At 44.3% G+C, this 18,930-nt stretch overlaps 1 protein-coding gene across 2 annotated transcripts in view; it reads right to left on the bottom strand.

The window, feature by feature from the left end:
• Nhs (NHS actin remodeling regulator) overlaps positions 1-18,930 on the bottom strand; it is a 335,750-nt gene that overhangs the window by 64,753 nt on the left and 252,067 nt on the right. The window contains exon 1 of one of the 2 annotated variants that reach the window (XM_085684451.2): positions 15,957-16,250. The exons of the other annotated variant lie outside the window; for it this stretch is intronic. Within the exon in view, the coding sequence (XP_085540577.2) occupies positions 15,957-16,182 (226 nt within the window). The 5' untranslated portion in view covers positions 16,183-16,250. Of the gene's footprint in view, positions 1-15,956; positions 16,251-18,930 lie in introns of those variants that run through there. 2 annotated transcript variants of the gene reach the window in all.

Raw genomic sequence — 18,930 nt, 5'->3', positions numbered from 1 at the left:
AAATGAAAGCTGAAAACACCCAGTCAGTTAAAATGTTAAACTGGACTTAGGGGCCAATTCATAGGCCTGGGAGTCCTGGAGAGGGTGTACATGAGAACATGGACGTGATTGTGGTCCAAGTTGAGCTGCTTGCCCAGAACCCTCATAGCAAGTTGCCTGTAACGTCCACTTGTGCCTTCACAATACCCTCAAGTTCTGGATACTGACTTTCTCTGCAGAGTTTCTCTGATTCAAAAACGTCAAATCAAGATCAACATGGGCAAATAACAGAACTAGAAAAGGAATGGATTACAATTATCCTTGAAAAGGAAGAGATTACAATTTTGTTTATCTGGTTTGTGGGCTTGGATTCATATAATGGTAGCAAGAGGTAGATAGATGACCGTGAGTTAAGTACTCAGGGCCCACATGAAGGAAGGAAAGAACCGATTGTCAGAAGTTGTTCTCTGATCTCCACATGCATGTAGTGGCATGTGCACCCACATATTAAACAAATAGATGGATAAATAAATAAATGTAAATTTTTTAAAAAATTTAAAATATGGATGCCAACCTGCAAATCAAATCAAAGGAGTCAATAATATCAACCCAAAGGACAGTTTTCAGGTCATACAATAGTCCAGGACACCTGTAGGGTCATATTGCTTGTTCTAACAGCAGATCAACCTACACAGTAAGCATTTTTGTTCGAATTTCAAATCTTTTTGCATTGTCAAAGCAGCTAGCTAATGTGGTCATCCCAGTAAGAAATGAGAACCATTTTTCAACATTGACACAAACTATAACCACCTCTGTAGCTGGTTATTTCTCAATATTACCAGTGAATTAAATTTAAAATGTCAGTTTCATCCTGTATGGAGATGGGCAGACCCACTTAAATGGGCTGTTGGGGGGGGCTCTCCTGGCAGTTTTTCAGGGACTTCAACATCAGGGCAAAGATATTTACATGAAGAGGTAAGGATATTGGCAAGAAGGCATCTGGGATGTAATATAAATTGGAAATTTCATTTCAAAATGAATTTTGATCATATTTCTGGTTTTAAAGCTTTCTTTTAAAGATTGTGAAGCCGGTAGATTTGGTGAGGAGAAGAACATTTACTTACCTTTTTTTTTCCATTCTAAGAAATGTCTGTTCTTTTCAGAACAAGTCACCCACAACAAGAGGCACACAGATGTGTTCGGGTTTCCCAAACCCCTCACTATTGCGCCACCTTTCCAATGTGTCCTCCTAAGTCTTTATGCACTGGGACTCCAGGCTGAAGTCCCCCTAGAAATGCCACTATCCCTGGTGGTGAGATTCTTCTGAAAGGAGTAGAAAGTAGGAGCCACTGAGGCGATCTAAAGCTGCCTGTTCGGGGACTCCTGGAACTTCAGAACTGCCTTCCTCTTGGGGTAAATCCAAACCAGCAACCTGGAACACACAGCTCAAGGACTGGATCAATAGGGCCTTGGGATTTACAAGTAAAGCTTTGGGTCAGATGCATCTACTTAAGTCCCCAAAAGCTCATCTCAGAAGTGAACACTTCAGCTGAATATTCAACCCTTCGAAAATGTGAGGCCTTTCCATGGCTCTTTGCTTTCTTGAGCCACACCGTATTCATCACTGCCTTTCTCTCCTTCCTTTCTCAGTCCTTTTCACATTTCTTGCCTTACAGTCTTTGGCTTTGATATATATCACATTTCCCAATCTGTGAAGACACTCCCGCTGTGTTGTTGCTGTTTCCATTTGGTATATGGAGCAAAAGTAATAGCTATTATATCCACAGCAAAAATGAAATCCCCAAGTCCCCAGAAAAATTAGACCAAGGAAATGCAATGACCTGTTATTCTCTTTATCTACTCATGTTCACGGGCCAGTCATGCCCTCTCATTCGGCCACGCTTATCTTTGTCCCTGCAACTTATTTATGTCGTCTTCTCCTACAGTTACACATGTGCAAGATAAAAGCGATGTCAACAAACCCTTATGCTTCTCTCAAGTCCACTCATTTATATAATCATTACTGGACATTCAGTACCTGGTTCAAGGCACTGAAGGATATATACGGTCTCTCTCCCTGGGGCTCTCTGTATAGCAGAAGAGACAGGTGCTAACAAACATACAGATGCTGTGTCAAGTGGTAGATGCTCTGCGAAGGAGCAGAGAGTGGGGAGAGACAATTAAGGGTGACAGAGCGTCTATTTTGGCCAGGATGGCGTGGCAGATGCTCAGCATTTTGTTGGCATCCCCATTAGCATTTACTTCAACACTTCAAAGGCTTCTCCTGTGGCTCCCTGGAATGTTCTACCTAAAAGCGATTCCCTGCCACGTGGCGGCATTGGGAGAATGCTTGGCCTAGAAGCATGTGTTAGTCATCTCCAGCCCCTGGAAGAACTCCTTGAGCAGATGTCAATGTTCTCCAAAGTTAGGCTAACTTTGAAGTGCATGCTACATGGTCCCCTGAGATCCTTAGTAACCCTGAGTGCCAGCTGCCCACCTGGTGACTGCAGGGTAGCATGCCTTGATCAGATCCCTGCCCCTTCTGCCTTACTTCCCCTGGCCCTTACTTGGCCTTCCTAGCTTTATCTGTCAAGGAAACTACTAGAATTTGAAAAATTGTCTTGCGGGCTGCTTCTGAGGAACCCAAACTAAGTCCTGTGGTAAGGTGCCATTTGAGCATGTGTCTGACCCAGTGGAGAAGTAAACTGCGTGAAAATGAGGAGTAAGAGAATTCTAATCTAAGAGAGCCACGAGGCCAGAGTCTCTAAGTAGAATCAAGCTTGGGGATTTGAAGAGCAGGAAAGCTATACTGCAGGACCAGGGTTAGGAGAGGCACTGGAAAAAGTAGTTTCTCCCTCACACCACAGTGCTAACATCTCCCTGAAGTGGGAAGTCTGCTTCCCACCACTTCCTCCTCTAGCTTCTCCTCTAGCTTCTCCCTTCCCCTGGGGCAAATTTTCGGAATATTCCGATCTTTGATTTTAGATTCCTGACTTCACTCTACCTGACTGTACCTTTAGGAATTTTTTGGGTTTTTTTTCTGTGTGGGACGGGTAGGTAAATGTTCTTACTACACTCCTCATGCCAGCCTTGACCTTGTTGTATGGTCTGGGATAGCACTAAACTCTCTCTCCTCCTGCCTTAGTCTCACAAGTGCTAGGGTTGTGTCTGTGTCCCACCACACCTGACCTTAACTGTGCTTTTAGAACTAAAAGGCAAGAAATCCTCAACAATAGACAAGAGTCCCAGAACCCTCATCTGGCGATGGATGGAGATGGAGGCGGAGAACCACGTTGGAACACTGGACCTAGCTCCCTAGGTCCAAATGAGAGGCAGAAGGAAAGAGAACGTGAGCAAAGAAGGCAAGGGCACAGGAAACCTTCATCCGACGTTGGATGGCGATACAGATGGAGACCCATATTGGAACACCGAACTGAGCACTCCACGGTCCAAATGAGGAACAGAAGGATGAAGAAAATAAAAAAAGTAATCAGGACTGCGAGGGATGCGAGCACCCACTGATACAAGGGGACTGATATAATGAGAGTTCACCAAGGCCTGTTGGACTGGGACTGAACGAGGACGTGATCCAAGCAGATTCTCTGAATGTGGCTGGCCCGGAGCCTTTTTGAAAAGCCATTGACAATGACACTGGGACTTGCTTCCTCTGCATATACTTGATTTTGGCGCTCCAGTCTGTTTGGACTCTCACCTTCCCTGGACCTGGAGGGAGGGGCAAGGAACTTGAACTTCCCACAGGGCAGAAAACCCTGACTGCTCTAGGGGATGGAGAGGAAGGAGGAGAGGGAGTGGGGGGAGTGGGAGGGTGTTGGGAGGAGGGGCTGAAATGGAAACTTTTATAATTTAATAAAAAAAAAAAGAAATCCTCAACCTAACCACTGATAGATGCTAAGGAGCTAGGAGTCCAGTCAAGGCCCTGCTTGGGGAGGTAGCCTCCAAGGGGAAAGCAATAGGCTTTCTGTAGTGTCTCCCCAAGCCTAAAACCCATGAGAGGTACTATTTTGTCCAGTGCCATGGTCATCACCACTGACACCTCTGAGAACTCACTGTTCCCGCCTTCATCCCACAGGCTTGGCCTTCGTTATCGCTAATCCTTACCCTGGACTGAAAAGCAGAATGTACCTATAGCCTGGTTGCTTTGCGTGCTTTGACACCCTGGGCTACACATGAGATGCCCAGAAGCATTTTCTGAGGCCACTGAGCCCTCGCTGTGCAGCTGTGGGCCCTGCAGAGGCAGCCGCTTTGATCCTGAACAGGAGACTCCAGATCACAGGGACTGTGGCGCTGTGGTTCGGCAGCTGCCACGAGTGGTGCACATGCCTTCCAGAGCAGGGCTGCTTTGCTGACTCCTGGGAGGTTCATCATCAAAACTCCCTGCCCTGACCCACATTGTGCCTCTCTTCATTTGTGCTTCTGGCTGGAGCTCGCAGGGAACTGCTAGCGGAGTCTATTAGCACTCTGTTCCGCTCTCAGATTCTTCTGGAGAAGATGGCTTCTGAAAGTTCATTAGCAAGAATTGAACGTGGGGAGGGGTTTCGGGGGGAGGATAAATAGCAAGGCCTGAAAGGCAGGCCAGAGAGCTCAAGCTCTAGTGGCAAAGCGGTCAGTAATGGAGGTGGGAGGCGGGGCACAGTCCTCAGCAAGCTGACTGCTAATGTCTTCAAGATGGAGGTTTCTCCCAGACTGAGCACTATCAGTTTTGGGGACTCCGTTTATTGTCATTAGCTCTTACTAAATGCCCATGGGTTGGTTTGTTTTGTGGTTTCAGCTGGGGCCAGAACTGTATGTTGGATAATGGCTTTGAACAGCAGAGATATACACCACTTCTGGGCTTGACCCTTCAAAAACTCCTAGGAGCCTTGGTCCTTTCTTTCCCTCTATGCTTAGGGGCTAAGTATTTCAGGCTTACACCAAGTTAATGAGCAAAAAACATAATTTTTATTTTATTAAAACATTCTTATTTGTATATATGTTATCTACTCTAGTACTACCATTTTTCATTCTGCCCGTTCATTCATTCATTCGTGTACTTTTTACTCAACTCTTCAGCTGTCATTCGCTCAAGCACTATTAACTGTCTTGTACATGCTTAGCACTGAACTTCAGTATAAATAAATGTTGGGATCTTCCCCTGGAGTAACATGAAATCTAGGTCAGAGGATGGATATAAAAGGGCAAAAAATAATAACCAGGTCTCAGAAGAGCATACTAGGTACATAAGACCATGCTGTCTACAGAGAAATAAATACTCAAAACTTGAAGTTCCATTCTTTCTTAGGGCCACAAGAGAAATAGAAAATATAAATAGTCCTATATTTTCTAAAGAAATTGAATTGTTGATCAGAACTCTTACTATAAAGAAAATTCTAGGTTCAGGTGGTTTCACCACTAGTAAACAGTATCCAAATACTTAAAGAAGCAATGATATCAACTAATATTAATAATTTTAGTGACCAGAGAAGGACCAAATGCTCCCCCAAAAAATGTACAAAGCCCCAATGACTCTAATATCAAAACCTGATGAAGATCATCTCCAAAAAGACTAAAGATAATATCATATCATACTTGATGGTAAAACACTAAGTGCGTTTATCTAAGCTGGAGAAGAATTCAAAACATCTACTCTTACCAGTGTAAGAAGACATGAAGCTAGGATAGAAAAAAAAGGTCATTGCTATTCAGGCACCAAAAGGAGGCAAAAATACCTACAGAATCTACAAAACATTGCTACGATTAAAAAGTGAATTCAGAAAGGTATCTTCTTGTATGGGATATAAGATTAATACATAAAAATGAAATACCTGGATGTAGTGGTGATGTATATCTATAATCTCAGCACTTGGAAAGTAAAGGCAGAGGAACCACTGCAAATTCAAGACCAGTATGTTCTACATAGTAAGTTATAGACCTGATCTCTACCTCACGCAAAAAGGGTATATATGTGAGTGTGCAAGCATGTGCATGTGCGCATGTACAATGAAAAATTAGAGAATGGAATAAAGAAGAATACAATTTATAGTAACACCAGAATAATCAACTATATAGAGATAAATCATAGAAAAAAGTATGTAAGTTTTCTAAACTAAAAACAACCATTATTGATAAGACAAATGAAAGAAGGCCTATATGATGAAGACCATACCATATTCAAGGATTGAAAGGATAACTGTTATACATGTCCACTTATCCAAACTTCAATAGATCTGAGTGACTTGGAACAATGCTAGTCAAAAAATCTCAGCATGGGCTTTTTAAATATATAGATTTTTATTAATTTTTGAAATTTTCATATTCACCATTCTCCAACTGCCCCCAGATCCCTCCATCTCTTTATTCACATCTTATGTCCTCTTAAAAAAAAAACAAAAACCTTCAAGTACAATTTGTATTGTCCAAATATTTTTTGAGTGTTAAGTTTGTGCTGCAGCATAGTTGACCTATCAGGGGCCAATATATCTATATATAGAGAGGTTGACAAGCTGCCTCTAAAAGATATATGAAAATGCATAGGTTATGGAATAACTAAAATAATTTTGCAAGAAAGTGAATTTGGAGGATCTATATGCTACTTGATTTCAAGATTTACTATAAATCTTCACAGGTTAAGACAATCTTGTTTTGGCAAGGGATAGACAAATGAATCAGGTGAGATCTTAACTGATAGATATAGATCAATATAGATCAATATATGTCCAGATGCAAAACCAATCATAGGTGCATTTTGGGTAACGGCAGTAAGTCAATTTAATGGGGGGAAAGAAAGCATTTTTAAGCAAGAGGTTTAAGAAAAACCAAACAGAGAAACAAGGAAAAGTAAAATTTAAACCCCACACTCACTCCATATATAAGAGTTAGTGGACAATAGTTTAAACGTGAGAACCACAAAATTTCTAGAATAAAATGCCTGAGAAAATCTTTGTGAACTTAAAGGAAATAAATTTTTCTGATAGGGTCTAGTGACAAAATAAATACTGCTTAATTGGACTTTGTCAGATTAAAATTTTCTGCTCATTAAGAGATTATCAGGGTTCAGGATGTAACACAGCAGTAGAACATGTGCTAATAATCATGCCCGAGTTTTTTATTTAACTTTACAGGTGCTTTGCATATATATTATGACTTCCAGTTTTATGGTTTTATGGGATTTCTATGCGGGCCAGTGTGTGTGTGTGTGTCTGAGTCTGTAAGTGTTCCTTGTGCTTTTCCTTTGGCTCCTTTTCTTCTGTTCATTTGTTTTGCCCTATTCTGGTTTGTTTGTTGTTTGTTTATATTTTACCCTATTTTATTATTTTTAGATCCCTTTTTGGATTCTAATGAGAGAAAGTGGGGAGGGGAAGAGTGGGGATTCAGGTGGGTGGGGAAGTAGGGAGGACCTGGGAGGAGTTGGGTGGAGGAAAAAACATAATCAGAATTGAAAAAAATCTATTTTCAATTTTAAAAGTCTGGGCTTAAACCCCAGCATGGGGAGAAGGGGGATTGGCATCATTAAAAAAAAAAGTAAGGCATAAAATGCTAGGAGTGCTTGTAAATCATAATATTAGCATAGAACTTTTACTTAACATGTGCAAAGAACTACTGCAATTCAGTAATATCAATCAAAACGAAAAACAATTCAAGATGAGGAAAAGCCTTAACTCTACACCTCACAAGACAAGATACATGACTGTCATATAAGCACATGGCACACGAAAAGAACTTCAATGTTATTTGCCATTAAAGAAATACAAATTAAAATCACAATGAAATTATATATGTGCAAGAATGAATCATAACACATTTAATGTCGGTGACAATTTAGAACAACTAGAACACTGACAGTTTGCTGGTCCGAGCATAAAATGGTACAACCGTTCTTTAAGGATTCTTACTTCCTTATAAATCTCAACATGCACTTGCTCTATAGCTAAGCGATTTCACTCCTAGCTGCTGACACAAGAAAAAATTAGAAATCAATGAAAGAGATTTATACAACAACATTCTTATGAATTTTATTAATAGCCTTAAACTTGAAACACCACAACTTAAATGGATAGCTAGATTGTGGTATGCATATATTTGGTGGGGTCAGTGAATGGGGGTAGACATTGAGACAAGATCTTACATGTTGCCTAGGTGGTCTGGAACTTTCTACACAGTCAAGGTTGGCCTCAAACTCTTTACCATTTTGCTTCAGCTTCTCTGGTGCTGGGATTATAAGATTGTGCCACCACACCTGGCAGAACTGCGGTATATTCTTACAGCGGGTTATTGCTTTGCAACTAAAAACCAAATTACTGCTAAATATTGCAATATGATTTAATTCCAAAAATACTCTCCTGAATCAAAGATGCCAGATATTTTTTAAAAAAAATCATTATGGTCATTCAACTTAGGAAACTTTGAATGGGAAAATCTAATCAATGTGATAAAAGTCTCAATTACGGGTTGGCAAAGGCGGTGAGAGACCGGAAAGGAGTGCTGTGAGACTCAGGGCTATAAAAATGTACTACACTTTGTTTGGGGAGGGTGCAGATGTGTATATCAAATCTCATTCAGCATATAAAGTGTGCACATGACTCAAATCACATTCTTTTCTCCCTTAATAATGTTAGGCTGAAAACTACTATACTGTATTATTATTCATTATTTTCACATATTATCATCCCTTTTAAACATCCTTGGGTCCCTTGGAGGACACTTGAGGACATTCTTATTTGTTGATTGATTATCAGACAGATTACTTGTTGAATAATAATCAGACAATAAAACAGAAAAGAAAATTATTGTGTAACACCAGAAAATGTCCACTATTTCTAGTCAATCCCGTTGCAAACATGGATCCTATTCCCATTGAAAATCAATAACCCCAAATCATCTATGTTTTATTTACAATAAATGAAGAAGCAAAAAAATAAGGGTAAGCTTTTGCCTCCTAGATTTTTGAGGTAAGACCATGTAATTATTACTGTATTTCTTAACTTCAGTGAGACAGACCAAGAGGCATCTGATGAATCACCTTTTCATTCATAAACCCCTGCTCATATCTTTCATCACTTTTATGCTCCTAGAATAATAGCAGAGAAACAGTCCTTGATGGGCCTGCATTATCAGATGCTATTGGAAAGGTCTGGATAAGAGGGCCGCACCACCTATTAGTATTCTGCATGCAAACCCTTCTCTATAACCCAGAGTCATCTGTATCCTGGCAACCCTCAAAATTTCATTCTCATTGAATTGGTAGATCTTTATCAAAATATAATTATAGCCTTAATTTGAAAGATAAATTTTGATTGCCAGTGCCATGCCCAAAGGAAGAAATAATCAGGTGGGAGAGTGCTTAGGCACAATTGTTAACCATATAATCAATGTCATGGATCATCCATTCCTGAAGTGTGCATGCGTGCATGTGCGCGTGCGTGCACAAACACACTACCATCACCACCATCACCACGAACAAGGAAGATCCTTGAGGTATTAGACTTAGCCTTTGCTCATCTTATCATGATGTCACCCAAATGCCAGTCATCTGTTCATACATGGAGGCATTTGGTGAAGGGCTAAGCCACATTCCTTGTTTTCTATACATGCCCATAGTGGTCCAACCTTGACCAGGAAGTAGCTTACAAACTCTTGAGTCAAGTTCCCTGGAAATAGGCCTGGATATAGACATTAGTGTGAAGCAATCTTGCTAGGAAATGCTCTCTGAGTCCACAACTGTTTAAAAAAAAAACTGAGTGAAAGAGGACTGGATACAAAAAGAAGAAAAAGAAGTCATAAGAAAAGCTTGGCCTAGTCTTCCAGGAAGCATGGACGTGTTTGGCAGTGAGATGGTTGCGTAGAGTTGTCCTAAACCCAGACAAAGGGACCAGGCCTTTATAGACCTGCACTGACCAGTCAGCATCTGGGAAAGGGCATGATCTTGGGCGAGGTGATTTTCTTCAATGGAAGAAATCCTTAGAGAAGGACTCAGCAGTGACCCATCAGCTACCTGCATTCAGGGCTGGTGAATAAGAGACTGGGCTATCGGTGCTTGAGTCTCCCTGAAGATAGGAAACTGGATAGTGTGCCAAAGTAGCCCTTGCACCTCCTTTGGCTAGAGTGAACCTGGAGTCTGGGGGAAATAATCTGAACTGGACCACTCATGAATTGAATCATGAAAGTAGCTCTATCACCTAAGGCAGCAAGGGCTTCCAACGTGCCTGCTAAGGCCCCTCACAATGTGTAATTTGCTCTGGAAGATCAGAAATAGCCCTACCTTCTCAGGCAGCTGATGCACTTCAACTTTCTAACACTGTAATTTCCTGGAGAGTTGGTACTGTTATCGCTTCCACTACTAAAGTGGCCAAGAACCTGAGACCAGACAGGTCATGGGACTAGGCAAAAGCCTATTACTACTATTCTGCTAAGTAAAGCAGCGATAAAATAACTCCAAATGACATATTGCTATCTCCATAGATCAGCGCACTGCTCCTCCTTCATCAGAGAAACCTCTTCTTGTCATTTATGGGAATTAACACAGAGACCCAGAGCTGGACAATGTGCAGAATGAGCAGCTTTGGATCGCCCATCTTTAAGTGGGGTGTCTTCATCGAACCCTTCCCGTCAAGGCTCAGGGATCTATGTGGAAGAGGAAGAAAACCTGTGAGAGCCAACAGTAGCAGACAACACCAACGACATGTTCTCCAGACACAATAAGGCGGATACATACATGAACTCAAAACCTATACAAGTTTAAACCATACCTCCCCCCCCCCCAAAAAAAAATCCCAGCATGGAGAAGAAATAGTGTATAGAAAACCCAACCCCTAACCAAGAGATTATTTGCAATCAATACCTTCCATGAAAAGGAAAATCAATGTTCTTCAATGGAGTGTCACTGTATATATCAACCACACTCCAGAGCAGGGCCCATACCCAATAGGAATTGCCCAACACAAAACAGATTCCATGATTTTTTATGTGCTTTTCCCCTTGTACGTATTGGGGTTAATTTTGAATTTCATCTTTCTTTGATTGTTTTTTTATTTTTGAGAGAGACCCAAAGAACATGAAGTTGGGTGGGTAGGGAGGTGGGGAGGATCTGGGAAGAGATGAAGGAGGGGGAAATAATATGATCAAAGTATATTGTATGAAAAAAATTTAAATAAAATTTATATGTTTCATGTATAGATGTGTGGGATTGAGTATATACATGTGTACTCCATATGTGAGATGGCACTGGATCCCCTGGAACTGGAGTTACAATAGATTATGAGTCTCTCTACACATGGGTGCTAGCAACTAAACCCAGGTTTAGAAAGTGCTCTTAATCTCAAAGCCATCTCTCTAGGCCCCTACTGTGTCTTTTCAGACGGATACCTTTGAGACACTATGTGAGAGGGGGCAAGAAAGCAGAAGTCACACACTTCAATGCCTGTCTTCAGGCTTCCGTGTTCCTTTAGGATACTTTGTGGATGGAGAAAGACCCAAGCATGTATAGTAGTCTTGCTTCACTGAGTAGAATAAATGGATTTGATTTTACATATTTTGCAATGTACAGTAACCTCTTCCTGAGACCTTTTGGAAACCTTGAATTTGTAAATTCAGAGGGTTCACCTCTGCACCAATCTTTTTCCATGCCCCTGGTATTTATGACCTCAATTAATTCCTTGTCCTGGACCTGGGACTTGCTTCTTTTCATTGACAAAACTAACCATGTGTTCAATCAGAAGACCTAACAGCTTCTACCTCTAGATTCTTGGGGACAGAATATTAGCTGTCAGGCAAGTCATCCAGCTACCCTGCAGAAGTAGGTGAGAAGGGAAAATCCTGCAACTGTGCAGAAAAGGGGACAGAAGCACAGTCAACTGGACATCTTGTGGGAATCTAACCCCCAGGTGACATGCCATCTGACTTGCCATTTGAAAGCCTAGCCAGAATGGCTAGCTAAATTCATCCCAGACTGCAGAATTCAACACCAACTTATAAGCAGCTATTGCTTAAGCCAATAATGCTTGGGGTAATTTCTCATGCAACAGTAAAAAGTAGGAGCAATCTCAAGGTCAAGTACCCACCTCACCATGTCCACTCACTACCCTTCAACGTCACAACAGTCTTTTCTCATCCTATGGCCACTTCTCACAAATAAACAAACTCTGGGTTCTCTTACAACAGTTACTACAGCACAATGATGACTAGATAAAAATTGTTGAAAGAAAAAATAAAGGAAGGAAACGAGGGAGGAAGGGAAGGAGAAAAGGAGGGAAAGAGGGAGGGAGGGAGGAAAGAAGGAAGGCAGGCAAGCCTCACCAGGCTGCCAGAGCTGGAGGTTGGGGGTGGAGCTTCTTCACTAAGTAGATCAATACTTTGTGTTAATTTCATAGGCTTGGGGCTCAGAGCCTCAGTTCAACAAATTTGCAAATAACTCCCTGCCACCCACTTTCAAGGTCACTCACTAGAACTAAGAATGTTAAACCCTGAGTATCATGGTTTATGTCAATTACATACCCCAGAAAGGACTGGACAAGAAATGTGCCAGATCAGTGAGGACACATAGTAAAAGAAGCCAGAGTGGTCCTGCTCAGAATCGAACTTCCCATCTGTCATTTATTTACCAAAATACCTCTGGGAAGCAACTTGGTTTTTTACACCTCCATTTCCTCACCTGTAAATGGGAGTCATTACACTTCCTACTTCCTAAGATTATTGTGAGGAGTGAATGAATATATGTATACAGCCTGGATAAATGCCTGATTACTCTTTGCCTAACTGTAAATGATTGTACTGTAGGAATTGGGAAGAAATGCACACGGATTTTAAATCATATAAATAGCTCTTTTAGTGACTACACACTAGGAAAGGGTGCCAGCTTTCAGAAACTATATCCTATATAATTGCTCTCTTAAGAGGGCAGGGTCAGTATGGCGTGGTGAAGGCAGTGTGAGCCAAGAAATGTGGATCTAGGCTCTCACTTCAGCCCTGCTTTAAACTAGCTACACGATGCAGGAAAAGTTATCTAGAATATGGGACCAATGACAGAGACTATCTAAAGGGGTTGAACCAGATAGTCCCTCTAAGAGCCTTTTGTTTCTCCACCTTTACAAATCTCTTTGAGGTGGAAAGAGGAAAGTATAAGTGCCATCAATTTTAAGATGGAGATCCGAACTGAATTTGGTCGAGCTCAAAACACCAAAGCAGAGGTGGAAGGGACAAGGGGTTTTCTTTATTCCAGAGAAGATATCAGTCATGCACAGACTGCACAAGACTATCCTTCCTATACCCCTGGCAGTTACATTGGTCATGTGATTGAGCTCTGGCCATGAACTTGGATGAGTGCTCCTTCCACAATCTCATTTTCTTCTGTTGCAGAGAACCCAGCAGGGACTCCAAGCCTCCAGAGAATGGGAAAGCCACAAGAGGGGACAAGATCAGGCTGCTTATCACAGGAAAACCCACAGCTGATTAGATTTTCTTTATATAAGAATGTTGTGTTATCTGTCTGAGGTTTAGGGTTTATATGTTGCCTTCCTTGAATGATATGCTCTTTATGGGCCCCTAGTTAATTGCTAATCCAGGTTCTGATTTCAAGAGGAAACTGACCTAAGAGCTAGAGATCATTGACATATCATTTGTTACAGGTTGAGCCAAACCAATGAATGGACTTGGGAAATCTGAATTCCAACTCACAGTTTCCTAAGCTTCTACATCTAAGCCTCGACTCTTCCAAGCAGGCCAAATGAGGCTGCCCCCACACTGGGTCGCTGAGAGGCATTTAATTGTCATTTGTCTTCCGTGTTTCTTTAGGGAGTTAAACATGAAAGCAATGCTTAAGAGGAACCAGTAGTTATTTGAAGCCCAGAAGAAGGATGGATTTCTCAGGTGTTCTGTTGTCTGCCCTTATCCTTTAGATAGATCAAAACTGTTATCTTAATATTTCCCAAGGATTACAGTTGCGACCTACGGAAAATTAAGGCAAAGTTTCAAAATCAACATTCACTTTGAAAGAAAAGAGAGAAACCACCTGAGAGGTTCTGGCTCTAGCCCGTAACCAGTGCCGGGCATTCACACCTTTGCTTTTTAATCTGCTTCTTTTCGCTATACTTAAATGGCCATTTGTATTTTTCAGCAATTACCAGTGAAGTCCCATTATTCAACCAAATCAGGAAAACAGAGTTCATTTTATTTAATGCTGGAATTTGCCACCCTTGCACCAAAGAAAAGTGAACATGGGAGAAATGGAGGCTTTTGAGAATAAATAATAGAAGAGGCCCAACAGGGTCACAAGATCTAAGCCTCCTAGAAGAGGACCTGGACTTCCTATTATCTGCCACCATTACTGAAAATTCCTTAGCCCCTTCATGAATCCATTCCACGTGGCTCCTGCCCCAGTAGCTGAAGGCAGGCTCCCTCAGAAAAGCTGAACCGTTTGGAACACCAGGAATGAAAGGAGTGCTACCCTGGCTACACTATGAAGCTGGCATGATTTCAGTGCTACCTGGACCCGTTGATACCCCTGTATTCAAAGCCCAACTCCTTTAAGGTGGGAGGAGTGGCCTGCTGGCTCCTGAAACACAGAGTAGGAAGCCCCATGTATAACGCTGGGTGCAACTCAGAAGGAATGTAAAGCCCAAATGTCCACGAATGGGGGCAGGGAAGGAATCCCTTTCCAGGTTCCCATCCTCCAATCCTGCAGCCCAGTTGCTCTGGGTCTCCCACAGGAAGGGATGAGGCTTGGCAGAGCTGCTGCCCTTTTGCACACAGACCAGCACTCCAGTCTCCCAGCCTTGACCTCAGCCTGGAGCCTGTGTGGCTCCACTCTCAGGTTATCTGGCAGTTCAAGTTTGGCAACTGGGAAAGGAGACCCCAGCCCTGGAATTGTGGGGTCAAAGCAAGCCGCATCTCCAGCCGCAGGGCTATTTTTAGATGCTGTTATCTTTGCCTTGCTCACATGCAGCTGTGAAAAACAAACTGGTGACCGAGGGGCACACAACTGCAAAATAGAAAACCCATAAAACAAGAGCTTCCAAACTCAAGAGCATATTAGGCTATGACAGAATACTATTCCACAATGGCCAGGTCTGCCTAGCCTTCCCCTGAGGGAGGCCAGTAGGGCTTTGCTCCTTTACTGCAAACGCATTCCTGGCTTGGTCCAGCTTTGGCTCACCAGCCGGCAAGGCTGATCAACCAGGCAGCCATACTTATGGCCACGGATAGTGACCTCCTGGGACAGGTATTCCAAGGGAGCAGAATCGATAGGGTTAACACTGCCACAAACTGAAAAGCTCCAGCTCTCTCAGTTCTTTCCTCCAGCCCATCCTAACAGTTCCTCTGCCTTCCAGCGTCACAGCTCCATGACAGTGAAACCCCTGCACAGGCAAAATGTCACCCAACATTAAGTAGCAAAGCAGGAAAACAGGAGAGAACCCCAAGCGGGATCCCCTACTTCTCTCAGCGGTTAGAACACCCTCCCCCAAGGCCAAGCCTCAGGGCGCTCTTCCACTCCCAGTGCCCTCAAGTCCCCATGTCCCCTTCAGGCAGCCCAACGCCAGACACTGCAGCCTTTGCCGACCCCTCCACCCAGCTGCTAAGGGTCTGGACAGCAGCTTGGAAAAGTGGCGCCCCGCCCCAAACCCGGAGATGGGGGTAGAGGGGTGGGGAGGCGGCGGCAAACTTCAAAGCTGCAGCTGCAATATGCTTTTTAAAAAAAATAATAATAATAAATGTCCCTCGAAACCCAACAGGGTTTCATTTGTCCCTCCAAGCTATGTGTGGTCCACCTTGACCGCCCGCTCACCCTCACTCAGCTTTGCCAAGGGGATCAGGCTCTCTCAGACCTCAGCTGCGGGGATTTCCTCTCCGGCTAGCGCGCGGCTGGGCTGCCGTCCATGCCTCCTCCACCCACAAGTTCACCCACAACCCAGAGGTGCGAAAAATTAGTTTAAAATTTTGTCAATTGCCTATACCCCTTCCCCCCCAAGCTGGTCCCCTCTCACACACACCCGCGTGGTCTGGGCTGCGAGTCATGGAGCATCCCGGGGGGTTGCGGTGGGGTGCCGCGCCGAGGCTAGCCTCCCCCGGTGTCCGCTCGGGCTCGGGCTCGGCCCTGGGCAAGCCGCCCGCGCATCTTTCGCCAGGTGCAGAAATCCTACCGCCCGTGCGCCCTGGGCGCGCCGCCGGGCCCCGTGCCGGCTCCCCGGGAATGCGACCGTCAGGTGAGGTAGGCATGCGTGCCGGCTCCGCAGCGAAGCAGCAGCTGGCTGGGGCGCTGGGCTGGGGATCTGCCTCTTCTCCCTCTCCCCGCAAAGGAGAGGCCTCTCGGGGGCGGGAGGGGGGCTTTCCAGCGCCTTGGTGCGTTACGACCGCATTCCCCCTTCCTTTTTTTTTCTTTTATCTTAGTTTCTCCTTCAGATGCAAGAAGAGAGATCGCAGGAATCCATGCCCAGTTTCAGTCTAACTCGGTCCACAGGCAGAGAGAGAATTATGAATGGATGCTGCCTTCTGATGAGGAAGTCGACTGGGGAGGTCTCTGCGCACGGCGCGCTCCATCAAAGCAGGGGCATTGGCCCCTCCACTGCTTCAATGCTGCAGGCTGAGCCACCTAATTGACCACTGGGAAATCAGGTGCCGGGAGACCTGGGCGGGACGAAGCCCCGGGTCCACGCTGGGATCGAGCTCCTGGCCCGCATAGACAGCTTCGATTTACAGCCCAGAGAATGGGGAGGACTGCGGCAGCCAAACCTCCCGGGCAGTAGGCAAGGCTGCACCAATGCTCCGCAGACAGCCGCCCGGCTCCGCGAACATCTCCGGTCTCCACTGGGCTAGAGAGAACCTGGCTAGAAAGAATCTGTCCCCTGCTGCCAGCCGCAGTGATCTGCAGGTCTCAGCCCCCAGCCCGAAACTCGGCGGCGCGCGGGAGCCGGCTTGTGCGCTTCCACGAGCTGGGGGTTGCGGAGGATCCCGGATCCGGATTTCTTGTACCTGTGCGATAGTGCGACCGCTGGGGCTGCGCGTTACCCAGAGTGGCAGCAGACTCTGCACATCACCAACAGGCTGGACCCACCGCGGTTGCTCAGCACCGCACCCCCGTGGCTCCCCACTCACATCCCTGTCCCCAGCCTCTGGCCAGAGCAGAGGAATTGGAGATGCCAACCATGGCAAGCCCACCTTCTAAAGCAAAAGGACTGAGCTATAGCTATCAGCTATAGCATTGCTGGCATATAACAGGGGTTGAGGGGCAGGGGAAAAAATGTGGCATTGCATCCCCTCCCTCCATTCATCTCTGGACTCTGAAACCTCACATCTAGACACAACTCACTCTTCCCTGTCTTAAACACACTGCAAGGACAATGCCTTTGCAGCCGTGTATTAATCTCCAGGGAAGGATGATTTACTAGACCAGCTCCGAGGTTGAATCAGGATTAAAAACCATGACACTGTGTGTCCATGCCTTAGGCGGGCAGGTTCTATATATAACAAGCCAGTGTAGAAGGCAGAGTCATTTAGGGCCACTTAAAACAACGTTTATGAGATACAATCTAATATATAGCAAGGAGGAAACCAGTGAATGAAATTACCCAAAGATGCCTTGTGGAATGCCCGATTTTGTTCATTTGTCTTGAGGCTTTTGAAACTCATTTAGGGGAAGCTGGTTGACTATTTTCTGACTGGGCTGTCTATTTGTAAATGGGGAGGTTGATGCCCTGGGCAGATTTGCATGTATGAGCAACATTCTGTCCACGAGGCCTTTAACTCCTGCATATTTCACAGTTGTGGTGAGGCACACATTTTGCCAAGGTCACAAGAAATCACGGGGTATGCAGGAGCACTGAGTAAAGACTATTTCCTAATTGGCATTACTATGAATTAATGGTTGTGGTCACATGAAGAATCACACTGAACCCAAGTTCATCTGTGTTGGCAGCGCTCCTCCAACCCTGCTCATGCCAAAAGGCTTGGAGGGCCTCCAGCAGCCAGCAAGGGCAGGGAAGCTGGCAGGAGTTCCCAAGGAAGACAGTGTGTCCAGGGCAAGGAAGATAAGGGAAAGAGAACCTTCCTAGTTTAAACCCCAAAGTTTAAAGGGTGAGTAGGCAAAGGAAGAAGTGACCGAGAGGAAGAGATGAGTTAGAGAAACAGGAAGTCAGGATGGGGATAAGTCCCACATCGGAAGCTAGGGAATGACAGAATTGCAGGATCACAGTGTGATCAAGAATACAGATACTATATGTCACAACGGCATTAAAGAGGAGAGCAGACCTGGATCTGGGGAGTTTGGGGAGAATCTGGGGGAAAAGCTACCCATAGGAGGATTGGGATGGGGAGAAGAAAGGATTCTTTTCTTTAGCCCTTCTACTAGAAGAACCAGCAACAGCAGCAGAAGGAAACCGGGGTGGGGGGGTTGGGGGGTGGGAGGGGGCTCAGAAATGATAGCCACAAGCTGCTACCCAGGCTTGCTGCCTTGCTGCCTCACACTGAGGGTGAGGCTCAGTGACTCTTTCTTTGTGGTAGCAAGCTCTCAGGCCAACTTCAATAGGAGCAAGGCTCCATCATGTGTGAGCTCCAACTTCCCAGGTATTAAGAAGAGAATTTATGTACGGGTGAACAAAATGACTACCCTCCACAGCAATCCTGGACAAGACTGCAGGTGGCTGATGCCCAAGTCACTAATCACACACTTCAAGCAAATGAGCTTCTTGCTCTAGGTTTTCAGGGCTGCTCCATCAGGGGGGAACCTTGACAACGAGAGTGCAGAACTGCACAGGGTGATGAAATTAGCCAGTTCTTTGCTCCTGCATATTGAAATGTTCAATACTTAGGTAGCTCTTAATAGTGGTGATGGAATCGCTGTGATGAGATTATTTCAATTTGAACAGGGTTTTAGCAAGTCCTACAGAGTAAAGAAAACAAATATGAACTTTGAACTCAGAAAGAGAGAAGTCTTTTTTTTTCTTTAACCCTTCAAAAAAAATAAGACTC

This window comes from Myodes glareolus, chromosome X (assembly GCF_982192425.1).
Source record: "Myodes glareolus chromosome X, mMyoGla1.1, whole genome shotgun sequence".
NCBI lineage: Eukaryota > Metazoa > Chordata > Mammalia > Rodentia > Cricetidae > Myodes > Myodes glareolus.
Note: the sequence above shows the minus strand (reverse complement) of the source record. Positions and strands in the feature narration are given on the sequence as shown.